We start from the raw sequence: 25773 nt of genomic DNA, 5'->3' as shown, positions 1-25773 counted from the left end.
AATAAACTCTACAAAAAAAAGTATATTGTTAAATAAATGAATACGTACCATTTTGTAATTGTGTTGTGACATAATTACGGTCATTTGAACAATCTTTCCTATTCACTTGTTGTAATTTTGGCATGTTTATGTCTTCTCTTGAGAAAGTCTACATCTTAGAACATTTATTCACAACTAATGATTCTAAGAATCAAAATTTTGATGTGTAATTCCCATAATAGAAGCATGTGAGACTTTCTAAATTAAACAAGTGCAACTCCTTCAATCTCTCAAAAACAATTTCATCTTTCTCTATATCTTTCTTATTTGCTAATACTTTTATCATCATTTCATATTCTTCTATTGACAATCTTTCTAGACATGCCAAACTTTTGGCTGTTGAGGATGCCATTAAATTTTGCATTCTATTACAATACTTTACCTCCGAAGTCATTAGATTTTTAAAAGACAATGAAGGCGGCAACAAAGTCATCAGACTGTGACAATATTTAACATTTAAAGAACGAAGATTTTGAAGAATTGATTTGAATTGAAAGTCTTGTTTCCATATGCACTTTAAATTAAAAAGTCCTTGCAATTGTAGATCGTTCAATTTTAAAAACGCTCCAACATATTCCTTACCTTCTTCACATAAGAACATCTCTTCATATATACTTACTTTCAATATGAGTTTTTCAAGATTGATAAATTTTTGAAGGATATGAATTGAGATATATGCATGGTCATCCTTAATCAATCGAAGAGTTCTGCTTTGCCAAAGTTCTTTTGAAAGTCTCCTTGCAAAGTTGTCATGATATTCCTTCCACTTAGTGTCAATTCTTTCCAAAGGGAGCCAACCTAAAGAAGAATCATGTCAATCAAATTAAAGTTAATATTTCGATTGAAAGACTATAATAATTTTATATATATTTAACAGGAACCAAGGGAAAAAAAATGAATTTGATGGTGGTTAGAAATGTCTTAGAAAAATATAGAAGAAACTAGTTGTATTCTAATAGTGAAGAGAGGCGTGAAAGTGTGTGGTGGTGTTAGGTACCTGATGTCGAATATCTGGTAAGCGGCTCGGGCTGGCTTCGATGTGGGTATTTGGCTGTCACAACAATTAGACTATAGTGTATACGAGAGTAATGTAACCGTGAATGTTGTATGAAAAAGTGTAGTAAACAATAGACAAATTGATGTTTCAGAATGTTTCCTTGATATTGAGATAAAATAGCAGCCAACGAAATCACAAGTGCTATGTTTCTCCTACAACCAGTTTAACAATAAAGATAGAAAATCAAGAAACTAAATACTAAAGAAACTCAAGCACTTGACAGAAGAAACTCCAGCTCAGGCTTCCATCACCAGCATTCGAGAAGCTGGGTCTCTCCCTCACTGCCTATTCTTCTATTTTCTTCCTTCTCCCATTTTCTTTCTTTCCCACAACTATTATACCCACCTCCTCCGTGCAGTGCCTCCTCCATTCTTATGATGCCACCTTATCTATGAATACCCCTGTGGTCCCCTCCGTTAGTTGTGGGCCTGTTGTGCATAATGTTAGTATATGGCTTTCTGTTGCATGCTCCTTTACCTTACTGCCATGTGTCTTAAGAGACATTTTCTTCCTACAAGAGTGATATATGAGATCTAACATTACCCCGCTCAACGAGAACCACCTTGTCCTCAAGGTGGAGATGAAGAAATTGCATATTACTCACACTGTTAGGATACTTTCGAAAGAGACTACAACATAGGTCCATGACATAAGTCTAACATGTGTCTCTGTCAAAGAAGATGCTAAGTGAACGCCATAAGATCCATCACATTGCAGAATATTAAACTATCTTTCCTTAATTGGATAAACAAAGCCACCACCAATTGAATGGCAAAAGTAAAATGATAGGGTCCAAAAGAAATTGAATAATTGCCCAAGCTTATAAACTTTTTGAGTAAGAACTTTTTCACCGTTTCCATCATCTGCATCATCATCATCTTCTTCATGGAAGACAGAAGGAACAGCAGTTCGTTTGCCAGAGCCAACAAGACCAAAACCCAATTTTCTTGTTGGGGCATTACTGTTATGCCGCATATCCAATGAAGAAACAGATGTATTCGTTGATTCATCACCAGTGCCATTTTGTGAAACTTCATCACCTGCTACATGATTTTCATGAATAGAATCACCATCATAATCCTGCCCAACAACAATTTTATCTTTGGTCTCAACACCAGATTCTTCAGCAGACGAAGGATTTTCAGTTCCATTTGATCCATGACCCAACAAAAGCTTCAATGCATCTCTTTGTTGCTACTGCAGCTGTTCCTCCTCAGCTTTTTTCTTAGCCTTAGCAATTTCTTCCTCTTCTTTAATTTTGTCATTGAAATCATCCTCCTTTTCTCTCAACCTCTTCCTTTTCTTGTCTTCTAACACACTCCTATGCCATCTTTTCCGTGAATCATCATCCTCGTCTTCTTCATTATAAAGGATTTCTTTCTTCCGTTTGCGTTCCCTCTCTTTCTCATACTGTCTCTCGTTTTCCCTGTACTCCCAATCTTTTAGACACCTTTCATACTCACGTTCAGCCTCCTCAATCTTCCTTCTTTGCTCTCTCTCTTTCCTAACACGTTCTCGCTTTGCTTCCCTTTCGTATCTATCAATTTCTCGTTCCTTCTCTCGTTTTAGATCTCGCTCTCTGTCTCTATCTCTACTTCTGCTATCATATGTCCTACTCCTATCAGGTGAGCTTGTCTCAGGCCTATTATGTTCACTAGTTGCTTTGGTATCACTAGCTATCTCATCATCAATTTTATCTTCGGCTACGTCATTTCTGAGTATATCCACATCAGAGTCTCCATCCCTAATTTTAGCTGGCAATTCTGAGTTTGAACTTCTAAAACCATCAAGAGTTGATTAAACAGGGGCTGGAGGCAGAGGATTGGCCTTTAACCTGCCTTCAATCATGCTTTTAAGTTTCTTCATAGCCTCTTGGTCAGCTTCCCTATCCTCATCAGTCACAATCCCAAAGTTGGAATTATCGTGATTTTCTTTTTCTCCAGCTTCATTGTCCTTCTTCAAGTCTTCCGAGGCTTTAGAAGGATCATTTTTCTCAACACCTTGCACGCTTCCATCCTCTTTCTCAGCCTCTGTATCTTGAGTTTCCTCCTTAAACTTCTCTATATTTTCTAGTTCCCACTCTGTCTCCTCAAATTTGAATTTAGATTCCACAGCTGTCTTGTTGATTATAGGATCCCACAGCTCCAAAAAACGTATGGCATATTAATCAATTAGACGTAGCTGATTCTCAAAAGATGAAATAGTTTGTCCACTTGCTGTCGCTGCTGCCGCCATCTGTTTGACATCAGCCAGCATGTCAACATCATCTTCTTTCTCAGAAAAAACAAGAGTTCTCCCCTCATTTGGATCAGTGCCATTTAACATCAAACCACTCTGATCAGCAGGCTCCTTAGACTTCACATTGTCTTCATTTACAAACTCATCATCTTCGAGTCTCCCAATGGCCTCTTCCTATTCAACTCTCTTCAATGCAATGTAATCTGCTTCATCTTCTACACATTTCAAAGCAGCTTCCACATCAGCATTAGACACAGAAACCTCAATTCCACTACTGTTATGTGTTATTGAATTGTGTTTTGTTTTGGTTAAGTGGGGTGACAGAGTAGGCATAGGTTGGGGCATAAGTGGCATTGGGTTTAATGTGAACCAATTGGGTTTTGGGTATGGCCTTAGACTTGAATAATTATTATGTGTGATTAATTGAGTGTTGCAATTTAGGCTTTTTGGTGTTAAGGTTTTTGGGCTAGAATAGGTAGTGTATTGGTTTAGTTGAGTTTGGGTTGGATTGGATATTTGAGAGGTGGGTTGTAATGGATTGGGTTTTAATTGTAATGGGTTCAAGTTTAATGAATTGGATTTGGGTTGGATAAATGGATTGTTGGGTGGGTCGGGTAGGGTTATGAAATTTGCTTTCTCCTTCTTTTTCCCAGCTACGTCTTCTCTTGTTTTTATGGTTGCAGCCACCTTCAACCTGGTGATGGCCTACATATCCATTGATCTCTTTTTTTCTTTCTTCTTTTTGTTCTCCGTTTTCTTTAACTTGCATTGTTTGTTCTTTCCTCGTTTTCAATCGAAGTCGATCTCTTGATGAACCAACGGATTTTGGCAACTGAAACTCGCCGGGGCCAACCATTTCTTCCTTCCAATCTTTGTCTTCAACGAATGGATCCTTAGAAATTATCGAATCTTCCTCCAGAAAACTGACATCAACCAACTCAGCTTCTCTACTCTGTTTCTCCATTAAACTCAATTAGAATACCCTCTCCATACAAATCATCTTTCTCTACCACAAGGACAGCCCATAACTTGCATTTACAGTCATGGTTTGAGTCTTCCTTTCCGTCACATCGGATACAAATTCTTTTCTCCTATCTTTTTTGGATTTCATATTGTGTTAATCGTCGAACGGACCTCAATCGTCCCTCATCGTCAGTGATAAGGTCAAGTCTCTCCATCCGCAGAATCGAAGGCTCTGATACCAATTATTAGGTACCTGATGTCGAATATCTGGTAAGCGGCTCGGGCTGGCTTCGATGTGGGTATTTAGCTGTCACAACAATCAGACTATAGTGGATACGAGAGTAATGTAACCGTGAATGTTGTATGAAAAAGTGTAGTAAACAATAGACAAATTGATGTTTCAGAATGTTTCTTTGATATTGAGATAAAATAGCAGCCAACGAAATCACAAGTGCTCTGTTTCTCCTACAACCAGTTTAACAATAAAGATAGAAAATCAAGAAACTAAATACTAAAGAAACTCAAGCACTGGACAGAAGAAACTCCAGCTCAGGCTTCCATCACCAGCATTCGAGAGGCTGGGTCTCTCCCTCACTGCCTATTCTTCTATTTTCTTCCTTCTCCCCTTTTCTTTCTTTCCCACGACTATTATACCCACCTCCTCCTTGCAGTGCCTCCTCCATTCTTATGATGCCACCTTATCTATGAATACCCCTGTGATCCCCTCCGTTAGTTGTGGGCCTGTTGTGCATAATGTTAGCATATGGCTTTCTGTTGCATGCTCCTTTACCTTACTGCCATGTGTCTTAAGAGACATTTTCTTCCTTTGATTTTTCTTCCTGCAAGAGTGATATATGAGTTCTAACAGGTGGCCACTAGTTCAACAATAATGTACAACATATACACACATTTTTTTATGTGGTGCAAGGTCAACATTGTTAAAAACACAATTAATTATAATAATTAACACTGAAAATTTTACAATGGGGCAGCCCAAAATTAACAAAAGAAAAGGCTGGTTTCAGTACAAAAACAGACAGGCATGGCAACAGTGAGCATTTTCAAAACTGTTAATGTATACAACATCATACAAGGAAAACCTTCTATAAGTGTCATCAAATCAGTTTGTTGAAGCCGGGTGTGTTCTCATTTCAGATAAAATGTCTCTAGAATTTCATGTAGCAAAACAGCCAACGAGAAAAACAATTTACAACAGATATAGCAAGGCAAGATCTGGAGGAAGTTAAAGAGTGAAAAGGATGATGTTCAAAACTAAGAACCAAAAAAAATGTGCAGCTCAATCTATACTCCTTGTTGTCTAACCTTTCTCATCTTATATGCCGCATCAGTTACCTAGGAGGGAGCTCTGCTGGTTGACCAGCCAAAAGAAGGATTTGACGAATTAGAGGAAAGAGATCCATTGTCTTGGGGTGTACCACCCCACTACAACTTGGTATCAGAAGGCTCGACTGCATGCACTGCTCCATCACTCATGCCAAGAGTGATTTGATTAGGCTGAGATGGATGAGCCGCTATAACAAACGATAGGTGGTAGTGCTGCTGCTGCAGAAAAAAAATTGTCAGTGAGGGATGGCTTCCTACTGCTTTGAGATTTTGATACAGGGAAATTAATGAAAAATTTTTGAAACCTTTGAGGTGGTTTTTATATACTTACCCAGTGAAGGAAGGTATGTAGGCAGAAGGTGCTATTATACATTGAAGTCTTAAATTGTCCGCATCAAAAACTCCAACAGCACCAGTAAACCATCACATGAATATATTGCACTTGAAATGGGAGTGGGGAGTGCATCTTTTGGAGACCACTACAAGTCATAAATACACAGCATAAGTGCATAGTAACATTTGTCGGACATGTTGCGGCACCAAAATAAAACTTCCAACAAAGTGTGATAACTTAATAAAAATGCATTCTAGACTCCTTTACTCTAGCTGGTCAAGGTGGAATTAGTACAGTGATGATAATAAGCTACATAACTTAATCTTTTAAGCAGTCAAGAACATGTGATTTGGGTTTGATTAACCTATGTTATCATGATGCTATGTTTCCACATAATTTAATTGAATTGAGATCATGGTCATATCAATTATCATATGGTAAGTTTACTTAAAGAGAGATCGAACTGATGACACACTAAAACAAGATGAGATGGAAGCAAAGCTTACAGAATGTGAACATTCAAGCTTGCTGTCATAAATGGAAATTTGGCTGTCATGAACCACCAATAGATGTGTTTGATCATTATGAAACTGGACTTTAGTTTCTCTAACCAGAGGGGATTGACGGCCAGCTGGAGCTTGTATGAACCTGGATTTCAGCTTCTCCCATTTATCGATGCTTCACATACATAGCTGTATCAAAAAAATTGAGTGTAAATAAATAATTTATTATGTTATGGACGTCAAAAACCCAGAGATAGCATTAAAGAGAAAGCTTCAACATAATTTTTGGGACCTAAACTGAAATTCAATAGCATTTAGAAGCAACTGCCAAAAGCCACTTTTGAAACTTGTAGAAAATTAAAGTCTTTCTTCATTTACATGATTGACTACTCTTTTTAGTGTATTAAGTGATTAACTTTGGTAGTGGTAGAATATAAACCCTATATAACTTATATTTTTCCTCCCTTAAGACTTATTTTGATTTAACATTACAGCCAAGGAATTTGAATTCAAGACACTTGGCTCACTTGGCACAATCTCAAGTTAAATAATATCGTGATCTAGAAGCCACATCAAAAACTCCAACTGATAGGTAAGACCCCATTACTGGTATTTAATCTATGACACTAACCAAGATATCCAGACTTATGTAAAGTTCAAAAAAAACATTTTCATTGCACTTTGCATTAGATATTCCCTCAAAACAATTTGACCATTCAACTTCACCTGTTTGGACAGCGAACATAAATTATGCTTCCACATTATATATCATGCAGTGAGCTTTAAGTATTCAATAAAGCTCTTGACTAGATTATTTAGATAGCTATACTTGAGCATTGACAGTTTTTTAGCAAGGTTTTTTATATTGTAGTGGACTCATGTATGTCTTTTTGTACTTTTGTTGCATATATGTTTTTTTTGGGAAGATGATGCGTTTCCATACAATAATAATAATAATAATAATAATGGCAGTAGTAGAAAAATGATTTCAGTTTTTGTACTTTTGTTGCATATATGTTTTTTTTGGAAAGATGATACGTTTCCATAGGATAATAATAATAATTATAGTAGTAGTAGTAGTAGAAAAATGATTTCAGTTGTTCTTATGGAATTATGCTAACTTCGAATTCCTAAAATATGGTAACATTAAGACTTCCCCACTAATAAACTGAGCCAACAAACATACATCAGATTGCATGGTATGTGTAACGAGTCAGCCATACCAAAATAATATATACACTATCATTCTTAAAATAACATTGTAATCAAATATAGATTAAAACTAGCAATAAATAGAACAAACTCCAATTGAAGATGTCCTACGACCAGTTACACACAAAACTAGCTCCAAAAATTAAGTAAAAAATATGACAATTCAAGGGAGAAACTTCACCTCATCCACTCTGATATTGTATATTTGAATAGTAGAATCCTTCATCCCAATGGCAATAATATTATTATCTTGGGGATGGAATGCCAAAAAGGTAACTGCCTGAGGTGGGGGCATAAACATTGTCATGACCTGAGACACAGTAAGCAATCTCATTCAGTTATGTGGATATCTATACATATTGCAAAAAAATTATTTCAATCAAGTATTGTTAATCGTATATGAAATACCAAACAAACCTAATTCTAGTTCAAGGGTGATAATGCCAGCCCCTAAAGAGTTGATGTTCATAATTTTATCTTCCCATGTGTTCTTTCTTTAAAAATTACTTTTTTAAAACAAGCTCAAACAATGACATGAGAGGATGATCAGCAAACATGCAAGAATGGATTCAGATGGGACCCTATTTTTGTCAGTAGCCCTGCTTTCTAACAATCTTATTAATCAAAATCCATCACTGTTGGCTAATATTTTGATACCACTGTCACTCGTTGTAACTGCAAGGAGAGATCCTTCCTTACTGAATCTCAGTCTAGGACTAGCCTGCAAAGAATAGAATTGAATGAACAACTGCTACATATTTACTGCTAAATACCGTTGGTGCACAAGTAAACAGTAAAACTACAAACCAGCAATCCGCCAACTGCATCAACAGATGTCAGCATATTTGTATTGTTCATGTCCCAGAATTTAATTTGAAATTCGTCACCAGCAGCCAAGAATTGATTCCATGTTGTATCAAGCCGGACAACTCTTAGAGAACGCTTTCTGAAACCAGAGTATGTCTTTTTGATAGCTCCTTCACTTTCATTCCACTCAACTAAATGAGATTCCTGCGAGATAAAATATAGAAGTATTACTCTATTTAGAAGATGTAAGAATAGTTAAAAATAATGGCACATCAAAAGCAGACAAGTGCCAAGGAGCTTTCCATCAATGGCAGTAGAAAATATAAACTGCATATTTCAAGATAGGAAGATGGATAATATGAGATTCAAAGTGATGGTAGCCATCTTATTTCTATCAGTGAGTTACCATATAAAAACAGATAATGGTACAGATCACCAATACATCATAGATGAGTTAAAAAAGATTAACCTGAATATTTTCTTTGTGGTGAGGGCAGACTGAATACACAGGAGCTTCATGGCCTTCAAACATATACTGCCTGCGTCCAGCTACTGCATCCCATACCTGTCACAGAAGATACTACTCTAAGCATCCCAATAAGCCAAACTCGTTAATAGGATGAACATTACAACGAGGATATATCAGTTATGTTTTCCCTAGAGAAGCAGTTCAAGTCCTTTTAAGATGATACCTTAATAGTTTTATCATCTCCATATGTAACTATACAAAGTTGCTTATTGGGATGAACAAATGCTCCACCAACATGGGCATCAATCTAAAACAATATGTTTTGAAACCGTATGCAGCCATTATCAAGGAAGAACTGATATATACAAAATTTACTTCTAAGTGCTGTCTTAGTTCTCCAGTTGGATTGCAAGTACATATCTGAACAATATGTTTTGAAAATGCAACGCCTAGACTGGTGAGATTCCAGTCAACCCAGCAAACTTCTCCAGCAACGCATCACCTCCAGACAAACTACTGCAGTACTCCACCTACAGTCACCACTAATCACCAATCTTCCAAGCACAATAACAAGAATTTAAATGGCAATACTAAATGTACAAGAATAGAAATGATATATGGAAGAATTATGATTGAAGGAAATCTTGAATTCATTATCGGTTATTACTATTCCACAATAATAATACTGATACAAATCATCAATACAGAATACAACCCTTCCCTCGGCACTCATACAACTCCAGCATTAGAGAGGCTGGATCTCTCCCTAAATTCCCTGTATTTCCTCAATTTCTGCTTAACCCCTTTCCTTTCCTTTCCTTTCCTTTCCTGCTCCATATAATGCTCTTTTCCCTCTAATTCACTTCTATCTTCAGCTGCTGCCGCGTCATTCTTCAATTTACCCGTGGTCCCCTCATTCTGTTGAACCATTAATTCTGTTATTGCCCTTTTCTTGAGCTGTTGTGAATCCTGAACATAAACGTGGGTCCTAACATAGACAAAGCGCAATTTGATTAAGAGAAAATGTAAGTACACTGAATGAACACTTATTCTTATTTAGAACCAGCTGCTGATCTTTTAAAACCCCCAGAACAATCTTCAGATGCCCCCAATGATCCTACTGTAGATGAGTATATCATTGAAGAAAACCAAAACGACTTTTTGTTAATATGGCCGGACAATGTCATTCATCAAACTATGAAACGTCACTGGAGCATTTGATAACCCAAACAGCATCACCAAGAACTCGTAGTGACCCTCATGCGTCTGGAATGCTGTTTTTTCTACATCCTCTTCCCTCAGCCGGATTTGGTGGTAGCTGAATTTAAGGTCTAACTTTGTAAAGACTGCAGTGCCACTCAACTCATCTAATAATTCATCAATTATGGGAATCGGAAACTTATCCAGAACTGTTACTAGATTAAGCGCAGAATAATCAACACAAAAACGCCACCCACCATCCTTATTTGTAACCAATATAATAGGGCTGGAAAATGGACTAATACTGGGTCGAACTACCTCAGCAGTGAGCATATCATGCACAATTTTCTAAATCTCACCTTTCTGGCATTGAAGGAATCCGTACGGTCTTAAATTGGGTGGCTGAGCACCTTCCCGAAGCCAAATAGCGTGGTCATGTCTCAGTGGTGGAAGCTCTGTTGATTCCCAAAACAATGCTTCGAATTCAGTCAATAATTCTGAAACCTGGCGATGTAAAGGATGGTCCTCTTGATCCGGTTGTAAGTCTCGGGACTCCAGGGCCACCCAGAATCCGTCGCCACCGTCACAAACCAACTTAAACAAGGTTTTGAGGGAAGATTCCAGCTTAGTGAGAGCAGCATTCCCCTTTAGTGCTACACGTTTCCCTTCCCACTAGAGCTTCATTGTGTGTGTCTTCCAGTTGGTCTTCACTTCCCCCAGCTTATTCAACCAGTCGACAGCTAATATTGCATCCACAGCACCCAATTTAAATGGCAAAAAATTATGTTTAATCGTTATCCCCTTTAGCTGCAGAATAACCTCTTCACATCGGCCAATTCCTCGCACCCTTCGCTCCTCACCCAATACCACGGAATAGTTGGCAGCTTGAATCAGAATCCTTAATTCTTTCACCATCTTCTCAGACAAAAAATTGTGGGTCGCCGCACTATCAATTAAAACCAACACTTTTTTTCCCCATCAATTCCCCCATGAGCTTCATTGTCTTCGGTGAATCAATTCCCATGACAGAGCTCGAATTTAGACTGATTTCTATCTCTCTGCTATCCACCGGAAGTTCTTCGATCTCTGTTTCCTCCATTTCTTCCTCACTACAAATCATTACCCCTAATTGGCGAAACCGACACCTGTGACCCAGCGAAAACTTCTCTTTACAGATAAAACACAGGCCTCTCTCAACCTTGGATGGATACTCTTCGCCGGAAAGTGCCCTCTCTCCTCGGCACTGAAGACGATGCTACTGTGCTGGTGGTGGGTTTAAAGGTCGGGTTTATGTTTGGTTGAAGCATAGCAATTAGCCTTAATTCATTTAAGCCACGGGTCGGATTATGGTCTGGGCTGGCCTGATTGCGTTGGCCTGAAGGAATGGGCGTGTTTGCTGGGCCACTAGTGCTTGGGCGTGTTTGCTGGGCCACTAGTGCTTGGGCGGTTTGGACTTGATTGGGCTCTTGGGTGATGGATCTGGCCGGGTCGGGTTACGCATTTCTCATCGACTATCAGATTATTTCTCTCCACTTTTCTGGCTCTGTTCATCGCTTCCAGCAGCATCTTGGGATGGAACATCTTGACTTCCATCCTAATTTCATCAGCGACCCGTTCAAAAAGATTGTCTTCATGGTGTCTTCTGTCAATCCGTATTCCAAAATTCTTGCACCGTTCCCATTTGTCAAAGAGCGAATAACTTTTTTTCAACCGTCTCTCAATTCTTACAAAAAATCCTTAATTGTCTTCCTATTCGATTCTAATTTCTCCATTCGAGTGTTTATGTTTTTCACGTCATTACCTAATTCTTCCACTCCTTTCATTGACTTCACCTCACCCTCGACTCCATCCAAGTCATACTCTAATACCAATTGGTGAGATTCCAGTCAACCCAGCTAACTTCTTTGCAATGCGCCACCTCCAGACAAACTACTGCAATATTCCACCTACAGTCATCACTAATAACCACTCTTCCAAGCACAATAACAAGAATGTAAATGGCAATACTAACTCAATGTACAAGAATAGAAATGATATATAGAAGAATTATGATTAAAGGAAATCTTGTATTCATTATTGGTCTCTACTATTCCACAACAATAATACTGATACAAATCATTAACACAGAATACAACCCTACCCTCAACACTCAATACAACCCCAGCACCCGAGAGGCTGGATCTCTCCCTAAATTCCCTGTATTTCCTCAATTTCTGCTTAATCCCTTTCCTTTCCTTTCCTGCTGCATATAACGCTCTTTTCCCTCCAATTCACTTCTATCTTCAGCTCCTGCCACGTCATTCATCAATGTACCCGTGGTCCCCTCATTCTGTTGAACCGTTAATTCTGTTATTGCCCTTTTCTTGAGCTGTTGTGAATCCTGAACTGAATCTGCTTCAACTTGGTGTCGAGCTCCAGAATCCTTGCTTCCTGTTGCCCTTCCCTCTCTTCCCTTTGCTTAGGTTCTAGCCTTCTTTCTTACATAAACTTGGGTCCTAACATAGACAAAGCGCAATTTGAATAAGAGAAAATGTAAGTACACTGAACTAGGTATATGATTCATAGTCACCAACAAAGAAAGCATATACATACCAAGCATGAGTCCATCAGCCCCCAAACGCTCCTATTCACTGATATTGGAGCATCATTCAACAAAGTCATCTGGTAGTACAAGTTAATTAATGCAGAGACAAGAATCAGTCCATTCTTATCTTCCTAAATTGTCAGTCATGGTTAATATTAAAGTGTTTGGCAGTCAAGCCAGCAAGTATACTAAATCCAACTTTCATAAGTACTAAGGTGGATTTATATGAGTAATAGTTACTATCCACTATTATTAAATTCATTGTCAAGATCACACTGATAAAGGAGGAAGATTTTATACATTGTACTCATAGGAAGTTAAGATGGTGAATACCTGCAATCGCATTGAAGCAGCTGACATGTCCCAAACCTTGAAAGACTTGTGTGCTAGCCTTGCCAGGGATCCCACCTCCCAAAGGCTAATGTCACCAACATTTTTGTCCCCACTACAGACCAGAAAACATAAATTTCAATCAATAACAAAAAATCTGTAAAAAAAGTTATGTAAATTTTTCAGTGACCAGAAATTCAACAATAGTTGTTTTCTATTTCTTTACCTAAAAGAATAGTTTGTTGTTATAGATGGAAATCCATACTCATGACATTAGATCCCTAATTTAGGGTTCGCACCAGAAAAAATAGTTATTTTCTATTTTCTTTTTTGTTACCTAAAAGAATAGCTTTGGTGATGTCATCTTAAGAATATACATTGGGAGTATGTGCTACACTAGAAAAAGACACCTACAGACACCAAACAATCACTAAAGTGGGAATCAACCAAGAGAATTGCAACAAGCAACTGATATAAGGTCATTTAGAATTTTATAGAAGCTATCAAGCTTTAAAAAACAAAAGATTATCTAACTCATCCACACCTCATCAAATTGGCCAGGCGGATACGCTTCATCAAATTCTCTGAATCAACTGATTGATAATTCATCCCAGTCATACCTGTTGGCCTGATGTTTCAAAAATCCCAATAAAAATAAATAAATAAATAAATTATAGCAAATTCAACCAAACATATTAAGCCTAAAGCAGGGGGGAAAGCAATGCAAACTACACAATAACAAACATCCTTACCAGCACTAGAAGACTGAACAAGACCAGGGGGCCACAGCAGGGCTAGGTAAGGAAGGACTACTGTTTGACATCCAACCAGCAACAGCACCAAGAGATGGGGAAACAACAGTCTGAAATGGCTGCACCATAAGACACATGACAATTGTTATTTGAGCATGAACCAATGTTTTATATGGCAGATAGATGCAAATTACTCACACCATGAGCACCAGCTTTAGGAATTGGTCCCACAAGGGGGGTGCTTGCAGGAGGAGGACGAGCTCCATTAGCTGTAGGATTGCAAGAATGATCAGTGAAGAGTGCCTTAATATCAGGACTCGGATGAGGATTCTTGCAATATTGATGCTGCCAATTTAAACTGAAAAGATTTTAAAAAGAAGCAAGTTTTAGAAAATAACTCTCATCAAGAGGACATATATCATCTGCAAGTGTAAAATATATCAAAAACGCAAACCCAAAGTACAACTAAACTAATATATAACATACCAATAAACATAAATAATTTTAAAATGCATTTTCTAGGTTTTATTTTCACCAAAAAACCTCGCTGTAGGACAATGGCACAAATGAGAAATTAACTGCTATCAAAAGATTCAAGAAAAACCTCTGGTTTATCAATGTCCTCAGTCGTGAACTTTTGAAGGCTGGGAATGTAAGCTTGTCACAAAACAGGGGGTTTGCTTCAATTAGCTTTTTGAGTTCTACAAGCATAATATTACGAGCCAATTTTGTGTCTCCATACTTGGAAAGCTGCTCATTTTGCCTGACAACAAATTGCCAACAGAAAAGATCAAGTTAAAAATTTCACAGCATAACATACCAATTAAAAAGAATGGTGGTGTAGTCACCTAAAGTTATCAAGAGTGAGGAGCTGAGTAATCTCCTTGAAAAGATCTTCACTGAAAGACGCAAAAACCTTAAGATCCTTGACAAGAATCTTAACAGCCTTTGCTCGATCCTGCCTGATTACACAAAGGAAAAAATTGGAGCATTATTACATTAAACAAAAACAAATTACTTCTCTTCTAATGAATAAGAACATTGTTAGTTTTAATATTTCATGATCACTTCAATCGGTTTAAGATATTGGCACAATGAATCAAAAGTATATCAATTTCCTTTTCAATTATAGTTGTTCACATAACGAAAGACTAACAGTGATTTATTTGAAATAAAATTCATCAAAGTTTAATAATTCATGGCTTTCAAGTACCCAATTGTAGTGTTTCTGGGCAGTATAAACATTACCATCAGTAAAACTACTATCTGGCTATAAATATAAGAAATAGTTTCATTAGTTGACAAGACTGTTACATAATTTCCTTGATTGGAGGAACCAAAAAGTGTTCCTATGAGAGCTTACCCTTTGCCACCGAGGAGCAAGAAATACATTTACTGAAAGGCCTATCTTTCCATATGAATACAAGGAAACCTGAATACCCCACTTCAACCACCCTAGCATGAAGGCTGCAACCAAAGACATAACACAAGTTTATCCTTTTCGAAGATGATTTTGAAATCAAATTGAATAAGGTCCAAATAGTCTAACTATGTTTGATAAGGAAACCACTAAAAATTAGGACTAGTATAAAACAAAAACACCACCTATCATAGCCAGAGTTTGGCAGACTAGTGCCAAAAACCGTAACGTGGATATAAAGGCCAGGTGCACTACAAAAAGTAGAATGAACTGACAGAAGAACCTAAAATCACAGCAATCAATTAAAAATCAGAATCTCAGCCACCAGAAAGTGAGAAGCTTTTTGTAGCCACCAATTTTAAATGATTCAAAAAGTGAATTTAAACATATTGTTTAGGAATTTATATCCTGAGTATATAATCATCTTCTTTTACGTTTCTACAAAAAATTTAAGTAAGCCTACTTCCTCGGTTTCCAACACCAAGACATTGGGCAGTAAATTCAAGTGTTTCCCTCTGTCATCACAGCAACATGCAAATCTTCTTGGCTTATATAAGCTAAGGTTTTCTGGGGAACAAACTCATCCAACCAGTGACCATTGAAGGAAACCTTTCCCCTATTACCCATGAAGAAAACAAAGACAAAATTGAGTATATTAGGAAATTAAACTAAGATAGCACACAAATACTATAGAGAAGTAAAATAGCTGAAGAAAACAGAAGCAGAACTGAGTAAATTAGGAAATCAAGACGTTAAAAGCAAAGCATTTATTGTGAAGAGAGGGTATTTTATGAGTTAAAGAAAGAAAGAAAAAAAAGAAAAAAGGTGAAGCTATAACAGGGTATGGTTTTGCCTGAAACTTTCTTTGAGAAGACAAGATTATTCTTTGGAGAGATGGAGCTTCTTCCTCAAAGGACATCTATTGTTGCTTTCTTCCTCATCTTCCATACTCGTCATCAGGTTCCAGTCCTCTTCTCCTCCTTCTGATGATACTTCGTTTATGTCTGAGAATCCTCCATTCGACTTGCTCCTTGATCACCTTTTATATCAACAACAACAAAATTTAAAAACAAACATGATCATTGATCAACATTGGGTACTGACAGAGTTCTGATGACTGACAAAAGTCTAAAGAATCTTCTACAGTGACATTAAACTTCTGTTAGAGTGGAAACAATGATAATTAAACAAGTGAAAAATTAGTAAATGAAAGGAAATTGCCATATTTGAGAATTCAAACATGGGAGACACTGAAGTAGAGGCCTGTGTTGGTGGGATCAAAAGCAAGGCCTCAGGAGTTGTTGCATTTGAAGGAAGCGGTATCCATTTGAGAAATTGTTTTTAATCATTAACTTTTTATGAAAAATAGCATATAAGTGGGAAATAGTGATTCATACATTTTTAATCAATTGAACTTATGAAGGCAACGTATATATTGTTTTGAAATAAGTTTAAGAAGAAATGTTTACAAACAAAAGTCAATGATTTTGAAAGGTTTTTTGTTTCTACCAAAAAACCTCACTGCAGGACAATGGCACAAATAAGAAATTAAATGGTATGAAAAGATTCAAGAATAACCTCTGGTTTAGTAATGTCCTCAGACGTGAACTTTTGAAGGCTAGGAATGTATAAGCTTGTCACGAAACAGGGGGTTTGCTTCAATTAGCTTTTTGAGTTCTACAAGCATAATATTACAAGCCGATTTTGTGTCTCCATACTTGGAAAGATGCTCATTTTGCCTGACCACAAATTTCCAACAGAAAAGATCAAGTAAAAAATTTCATAGCATAACATACCAATTAAAAAGAATGGTGGTGTAGTCACCTAAAGTTATCAAGAGTGAGGAGCTGAGTAATCTCCTTCTAAAGATTTTCATTAAAAGATGCAAAAACCTTAAAGTCCTTGACAAGAATCTCAACAGCCTTTGCTCGATCCTGCCTGATAACACAAAGGAAAAAATTGGAGCATTATTATGCAGTTATGGGTTCAAACTGTTACATTAAAAAAAAACAAATCACTTCTCTTCTAACGAATAAGAACATTGTTAGTTTTAATATGTCATGATCACATCAATTGGTTTAAAATATTGGCACAATGAATCAAAAGTATATCAATTTCCTCTTCAATTATAGTTGTTCATATAACGCAAGACTAACAGTGATTTATTTGAAATAAAATTCATCAAAGTTTAATAATCCTTGGCTTTCAAGTACCCAATGTAGTGTTTCTAGGCAACACAAACACTACTATTGGTAAAACTACAGTCTGTCTATAAATATAAGGAATAGTTTCATTAGCTGACAAGATTGTTGCATAATTTTCTTGATTAGAGGAACCAAAATGTGTTCTTATGAGAGCTCACCTTTTGCCACTGAGGAGCAAAAAATTCATTTACTGAAAGGCCTATCTTTCCATATGAAAAAGGGGAAACCCGAAAATCCCAGTTCAACCACCCGAGCATGGAGGCTGCAACCAATGACATAGCACAAGTTTATCCTTTTCAAAGATGATTTTGAAATCAAGTTGAATAAGGTCAAAATATAACTATGTGTGAGAACGAAACCACCAAAAATTAGGACTAGTATAAAGCAAAAACACCAGCTACCATAGCCAGTCTGGCAGACTGTACCAAAAAGTAGAATGAACTGACAGAAGAACCTAAAATCACAGCTATCAATTAAATATCAGAACCTCAGCCACCAGAAAGTGAGGAGCTTTCTGCAGCCACCAATTTTAAATGATAGAAAAAGTGAATTTAAACATGTTGTTTAGGAGTTTATATCCTAAGTATGTAATCATCTTCTTTTACGTTGCTACAAAAAATTTACAAAGTTAATCCTAAGAATTCAGTATACTGTCATTTTGGAGAACACTTGATGATAAGCATTCGATATAGGTGCACTAATTGATCAAAAAACAGTTGTTGCAACATAACGAATCGATAAATAAGATGAAATTAAATAGAAAGGTATTTATGTATGAAAGGATACAACATACTTGTAACGATCCTTCAATTCCTTCTAGTCCCCTTCTTCTCCTCCAACTCCCATTCTTCTCCTCCAACGATCCTTGACTTCCTTCTAAAAGGGGCCAAATTAAAGAAAAATAATATCAATAAATTAAAGCCAATATTTCCCTTCAAAACCTATAATAATTTTAACAGGAACCAAGGATAAAAAAGAAAAAATGAATTTCCTGGTTGTTAGAAATTTCTTAGAAAAATATAGAGGAAGCCAGTTGTCTCTTAGTAGTGGAGAGGGGTGTCAAACTGTGTGGTGGCCACTAGTTTTTTTTTTTTTTATGTGGTACAAGAAAATGAGGGATTTTCTCAACAACCATCTCAATACTTTAAAAACATGTATAATCAATTTATTTTAACTATAACAATACATTAACTGTAATATTGTAATTTCTCTATATGTACTTAATGTCAATCCCTTCCCAAAGGAGCCAACCTAAAAAAAAAAAATCATGTCAATCAAATTAAAGTTAATAATGTTAAATATATTTAACATGAACCAAGGAGAAAAAAATATGAATTTTATAATTGTTAGAAATTTTTTTAGAAAAATATAGAGAAAGCTAGTTGTATCCTAGAAGTGAAGAGAGGTGCAAAAGTGTGTGGTGGCCACTAGTTCAACAATAATGCACACAATTTGTTTTTTATGTGGTACAAGGTAAACACTGTTAAAAACACAATTAATTATAATTAACACTGAAAATATAATATTCTTAAAAATTACTCAAATTTAAACTAATTAATTCAATAAATACCTGCTTTTGGTATTCTTCTTGTATAGTTGTATTCAAGTCATTATCCCTGATCTCTACCTCATTCACATTCCCAACTTTAGAGTTGTAAATGACTGTATCTAACTTTGGTGTGCATAAGCTTCCTTGACAAAAAATCTCCAAATTCGGGCAATATTTTATAATTAATTCTTCCAAAGATGGAAAACTCAAGGAGTAATTCCCAGAGCAAAAACTTGTGAGACTATGTAACCATTCAAGTGACAACTTGTTCAAATTGTTAAAAACAATCTCAGTACTTGTTGTTGCATCTCCGTTATTTTCTACTATTTCAATCAATATTTCACAAAATGTTATACTTAGTTCTCTCAGTTGCACCAAACTTCTAGACATTGAAGGCGTAATTAACTTCATTAATTGATCACATGAATGTACCTTCAAAACTTTAAGATTTTGGAAAGAACCTGAGAATGGCACTAAACTCATCAATCTATCACAATAATCTACTTCTAGAATTTCAAGATTCGGAAGATCACATAGGCTCTTCATGTCTTTATATTGACTCGAGGATAGTTGGAGCCCTCTCACATTTTCAAATCTTTGAAGGAGTCGAAGTGGAATATTTGCAGAGATTGTAAGAGTTTTAGATCGACTCCGCCAACAAATATTTGCCTCACCATCATATAATTCAAATACCTCCAAATTGAAGTTAATCTAAAAATCCATCAAAACGAAATCCAGTTAGTTTTTGATAATTCTTGAAACAAAACTTTAATTATTGCAAAGGAAAAATTACAAAAAAAAAATCAATACTCAGTTATTTCTGAACATGATTAAATTCACAAAAATGGCAATGCAATTAATTAAAAATTCCATGGAAAAGTCTGAACAAATTATAATTAATTAGCCTTTCAATTTATTACTTGGTAGTAGTATTCTCTACCTATCAATTCACAATCTGAACCATAATATGTGCTTTTATAGGTGATGAAAATCATTATATAAGTTGACTAATGACAGAATAAATTCAAACAAATAGAAAGTAATTAGTTTAAATTTGTTCAGGTAAGAATTCCATGATTAAACTTTTGAATAAATGTAATATATAAGAAGAAAGCAATTTTTTTTTTTATGAGAAACAATGAAATAAGAGATTCTTACCTTATTGTCCAAGAAGATAGATTTTGGATCTAAAATATTAAGCTCGGTCTCCATATTGTTTTCTTTTAAGTTCACATATTTGGTACAATCTTGGACCACCAATTCTTTCAACTTTGGCATTTCTAAAGCATATACTCCAGGGTAGAAGGCGATAAGTTCTGGTAGATCTTTAATCGCCAATAAGGTTATATTTGGAAAGACAAAATTGACAACTGCATTTGCTCCATCTTCTTTTGCAATGATCTCCTCTAAAACCTTGCAATTTTGAATCTTTAGTTGTTGGAGTTGGTGGAGGCTTTTGGCAATAGAAGATGAAAATGCATATTTTATGTTTCCACATTTCCACAAGAACAAGTGTGTCAAATTTTGATAGAAGGAACTCGGATATTGGTTGTAGCCAATCTCCATAGAATTATCATGGTGGAATGCTTTGTACTTCAAATTCAAATCAAAAGAGATGTCCTGCAGTAAAATTTAATAATTATTTTATTATAAAGTAATTTAAAATAATTATTTGTCTTTCTTCTAAACTAAAAATACTTGAAGAGATAAATAAATATTTATACTAAATTAATTGAATGCATACCTGGTTTTTCTGTTTATATAATCCTTGTATGGTTTTATTAAGATTATTACCCTTATTCTCTACTTCCATTCTCTCATAATTGATTTTTTGTAACTTTGGAGTGCTCAAGATTCCTCTACAAAAGGTCTTCATATTGGGACATTCAGTTATATTTAACTCTTCCAGTGATGGGAAATTCAAAGTGTAATTCCCCGAGCAGAAACATATAAGACTTTCTATGCTATCAAATGACAACTTGCTCAAATTCTCAAAAACAATTTCAATTGTTGCATCCTCCTCAATCTCTAATATTTCCACCAGCATTTCACAATTTGATATCTTCAATTTTCTCAATTGCACTAAGCTTTTAGCTATTAAAGGTGTTGTTAAGTTAACCAACTTGCACCGGCTAACAGAAAGACATGCAAGATTTTCAAATCTTTGAAGGAGCCAAAGTGGAATATCCGCCAACTCGTAAGAGATTTTAAGATTTTTAGATTGACTCCTCCAGCTAATGAAATCCGAATCATTCTGTAATTGAAATTCCTCCAAATCATGGTTGATCTACAAAGCCATAAAAACAAAATCCAATTAAGTTTGTAATTATATTATTAAAATAAAAGTTTAATTAATAACTTATTTTCTTTTACCTTTGTTGATCTTTCAAAGAAAAAAATCAAAATCAACATTAAAATTACATTCAAAAACTATTTTTTTCAAAACCACTAATTAAACATACTTCTTGATTTTTTTTTCTTGGAAAATCTTAATTGTTTAATGTAATATCTAATTTCAATATTCATGAAAAATGATTAAGCTCATTAAGCTTTCCAATAATATGAAAGACCATACGCCTATTACATATTTTTCTCATAAAAATAAAATTATATTTATGATTTTTATAACCTAATAGTACCTTAAAGAGTTCATAGAAAAAAAATGCTATGAATTGCATAGTGCAATTAAAATATATGATTTATAACCTATAACATTATCCTTTATGACATAGACATTCAAAAAACTCTATCCCAACGAATAATTCTTGCTCCAGTCATGGTCTTTTGAGTCTGGAACACTGTCTTTGCATCTTGATATCCAAACACAACAAAAATAAACTCTTTTATCTCTCAGCCTATCCTTCATCTCTCTGGTTTTCTTTCCATCTATCTTGTGTAGCAATATTGGAGTTTTCGGTACAAATTTTGTGCTTTTAATTCATTGTTTGAAACAATAGATCAATTTTTAACTTCATTTTTAAGTGGGTTTAAACTGTAATGTGTTGTTAGCTTTTGTGTTTGAATTTGTAGAAGTTGTTGTTTTTGTTCACCAATTGTTCGATGAATTGCTCGATCAGTACACTATTTATTTTTTAAAATTTATGTCTCAGCTAATTCCTTGCTTGTATTCCTTTTACTTAAAAATTTATACATACAAAGAATTCAATACCTAGCAAATTGGCAATTACCCTAATATAATTTGTTTCAGAATTAAACTGATTTTTATTCTTGTCCACTACCAAATCATGTTAATAAAATTTTGAAATGAGTAAGATAATGTGTACTTACAATGAACATCAAATTAGATATCAATCGGTAATCATCAATATATAAATTGGTAATCACTATAAATACACATAGCAATGACATTAATGTTTTGAAATGTGTGTTGGACAAAAATTAATAACCTTAGGGACAACAATTTTGGACATAAAACTACTTCAAGCCAAGCATAGAAATACTATCGGCCCATATGGTTTTAAAAAAAAAAAACTATTTTTTAATTTTTTCAATAAAAAAGTATACCTATAATAAATTGTTAAATTAATTATAATTTCCTATTATTCACAAATAATTTAGTATTATCAAGTTTGTTAATTATTTATGAAGATGTATTTTAAGTTAATTATTATTGAGGATTTTTATTTTTTTTTCCTTTAATATTTTTCTGAACATGATTAAATTCATGAAAAATGGAAATGCAATTAATTAAAAATCTCATGGAAAAGTCTGAACAGATTATAATTAATCAGCCTTTCAATGCATTACCTGGAAGTATTCTCTACCTATCAATTTACAGTCTGAACCATAATATGTGCTTGTATAGATGATGAAAATCATTATATAAGTTGACTAATGACAGAATAAATTCAAACAAATAAAAAGTAATTAATTTAAATTTGTTCAAATCAAATTAACATTGATTTACCTAATTTTTGTATCGTGGAAAAATAGAGATGGTAAGAATTTCATGATTAAATTTTTGAATATTTTTGAATAAATATAATATATATAAGAAGAAAGTTAATTTTTTTTCCAAGAAACAATGAAATAAGAGATTCTTACCTTATTGTCCAGGAAGATAGATTTTGGAGCTAAAATATTAAGCTCAGTCTCCACATTGTTTTCTTTTAAGTTCGCATATTTGGTACAATACTTGACTACCAACTCTTTCAACTTTGGCATTTCTAAAGCATATAATCCAGGGTAGAAGGCTGTAAGTTTTGGTAGATCTTCAAACTTCAATAAGGTTATATTTGGGAAGACAAAATCGACAACTGCATTTGCTCCATCTTCTTTTGCAACAATCTCCTCTAAAGCCTTACAATTTTGAATCTTTAGTTGTTGGAGTTGGTGGAGGATTTTGGCAATAGAAGATGGAATTGCATATTTTATGTTTCCACATTTCCACAAGAACAAGTGTGTCAAATTTTGATAGAATGAAGTTAGATGTTGGTGGTAAACAATCTCCATAGAATTATCATGGTGGAATGCCTTGCACTTCAAATTCAAATCAAGAGAGATATCCTGCAATAAAATTTAACAATTATTTTATTATAAAGTAATTAAAAATAATTGTTTGTCTTTCTTCAAAACTTAAAAAAACTTGTAAGAGGTAAATACATATTTATACTAAATTAATTGAATACATACCTGCTTTTCCTTTTTATATAATTCTTGTATGGTTTTATTAAGATCATTCTCCTCATTCTCAACTTTCATTTCCTCATAACTGATTTTTTGTAACTTTGGAGTGCTCAAGATTCCTCTACAGAAGGTCTTTATATTAGGACACTTTGCTATATTTAATTCTTCCAATGAACGGAAATTGAAAGTGTAATTCCCTGAGCAAAAGCATGTGAGATTTTCCATCCTACGAAATGACAGCTTGTTCAAATTCTCAAAAACAATTTCAGTTGTTGCTTCTTCCTCAATTTCTAATATTTCCATCAACATTTGACAATTTGATATCTCCAATTCTCTCAACTGTACCAAACTTCTAGCTGTTGAAAGTGTTGTTAAGTTAACCAACTCATGGCAAACGTTAACAAAAAGACATGTAAGATTTTGAAATCTTTGAAAGAGCCAAAGTGGAATAGGCGCTGACTTATAATAGGAGATTATAAGATGTTTAGATTGACTCCACCAACTAATCTCTTCTGAACCATCCTTTACTTGATACATCTCCAAGTCATGGTTGATCTACAAAGCCATAAAAACAAAATCCAATTAAGTTTGTAATTATATTATTAAAATAATAGTTTAATTAATAACTTATTTTGTTTTACCTTTATTGATCTTTTAAAGAAAAAAATCAAAATCAACATTAAAATTACATTCAAAAACTATTTTTTTCAAAACCACCAATTAAACATACTTCTTGATTTTTTTTCTTGGAAAATCTTAATTGTTTAATGTAATATATAATTACAATATTCACGAAAAATGATTCAGCTCATTAAGCTTTCGAATAATATGAAAGACCATGCGCTTATTACATATATTTCTAATAAAAATAAAATTATATTTATGATTTTTAGAACCTAATAGAACCTAATAAAAATAAAATATATGATTTATAACCTATAACATTATCCTATATAACACAGACATTCAAAAAACTCTATCCCAATGAAGAATTCCTGCTCCAGTCATGGTCTTTTGAGTCTGGGACATTGTCTTTGCATCTCAATATCCAAACACAACAAAAATAAACTCTTTTATCTCTCAACCTATCCTTCATCTCTCTGGTTTTCTTTCCATCTATCTTCTGTAGCAATATTGGAGTTTTTGGTATAAATTTTGTGCTTTTAATTCATTGTTTGAAACAATAGATCAATTTTTAACTTCGTTTTTAAGTGGACTTAATCTGTAATGTGTTGTTAGCTTTGGTGTTCGAATTTGTAGGAGCTGTTGTTATTGTTCACCAACTGTTCGATGAATTGCTCGATCAGTATACTATTTATTTTTTCAAATTTATGTCTTAACTAATTCGTTGCTTATATTCCTTTTTACTTATAAATTTATACATACAAAGAATTCAATACATATCAAATTGGCAATTACCCTAATTTAATTTGTTTCATAATTAAACTAATTTTTATTCTTGTCCACTACCAAATCATGTTGATAAAATTTTAAAATAAGTAATATAATGTGCATTTACTATAAATGCACATAGCAATGGCATTTTTGTTTTGAAATGTGTGTTGGACAAAAATTAATAACCTTAGGGACAAAAATTTCAGAGATAAAACTATTTCAAGCCAACCAGAGAAATACTATCAGCACATATGGTTTAAAAAAAAAAAAACTAGTTTTTAATTTTTTCAATAAAAAAATTATACCTATAATAAATTATCAAATTAATTATAATTCCTATTATTCACAAATAATTTGGTATTATTAAATTTGCTAGTTATTTATGAAGATGTATTTTAACTTAATTATTATTGAGGGTATTTTTTTCCTTTAATATCTTAAGAAATAAGGATGGAATTTTTAGAAGCCACTGAGTCAATTGTTTTGAATTTATGTAATATAATATAGACAATTTTTATTAAAAAAAAAGAATAAAATTGGATTCTTGTACCTTTTGGTCAAAACATAGGAAATTTGGCTCTGAAGTGAACATCTTAAATTTGGGACAATCTTCGACCACCAACTTTCTCAATTTTGGCCATTCTGAAGTATGTATTCTAGGATAGAAATTTGTAAACTCTGGTAGATTACAAAGCTCCACCTTGGTTACCTGTGGAAAGAAAAAAT

At 34.3% G+C, this 25773-nt stretch overlaps 1 protein-coding gene and 1 pseudogene across 1 annotated transcript in view; both read right to left on the bottom strand.

The window, feature by feature from the left end:
• Positions 1–1167: 1167 nt before the first annotated feature.
• LOC123199701 lies at positions 1168–3259 on the bottom strand (annotated as a pseudogene).
• A 13611-nt stretch (positions 3260–16870) lies between these two features.
• Positions 16871–25773, bottom strand: part of LOC123199683 — a 42344-nt gene continuing 33441 nt past the window's right edge. The window contains exons 8-16 of the mRNA XM_044614726.1: positions 23071–23532; positions 20750–21292; positions 20164–20625; positions 19467–19716; positions 17851–17910; positions 17615–17718; positions 17466–17517; positions 17049–17190; positions 16871–16991 (exon numbers count right to left, since the gene is read on the bottom strand). Coding sequence (XP_044470661.1) covers positions 16871–16991; positions 17049–17190; positions 17466–17517; positions 17615–17718; positions 17851–17910; positions 19467–19716; positions 20164–20625; positions 20750–21292; positions 23071–23532 — 2196 coding nt within the window. The remainder of the gene's footprint in view (positions 16992–17048; positions 17191–17465; positions 17518–17614; positions 17719–17850; positions 17911–19466; positions 19717–20163; positions 20626–20749; positions 21293–23070; positions 23533–25773) is intronic.

This window comes from Mangifera indica, chromosome 2, assembly GCF_011075055.1.
Source record: "Mangifera indica cultivar Alphonso chromosome 2, CATAS_Mindica_2.1, whole genome shotgun sequence".
In the NCBI taxonomy this organism is placed as follows: Eukaryota; Viridiplantae; Streptophyta; class Magnoliopsida; order Sapindales; family Anacardiaceae; genus Mangifera; species Mangifera indica.
Note: the sequence above shows the minus strand (reverse complement) of the source record. Positions and strands in the feature narration are given on the sequence as shown.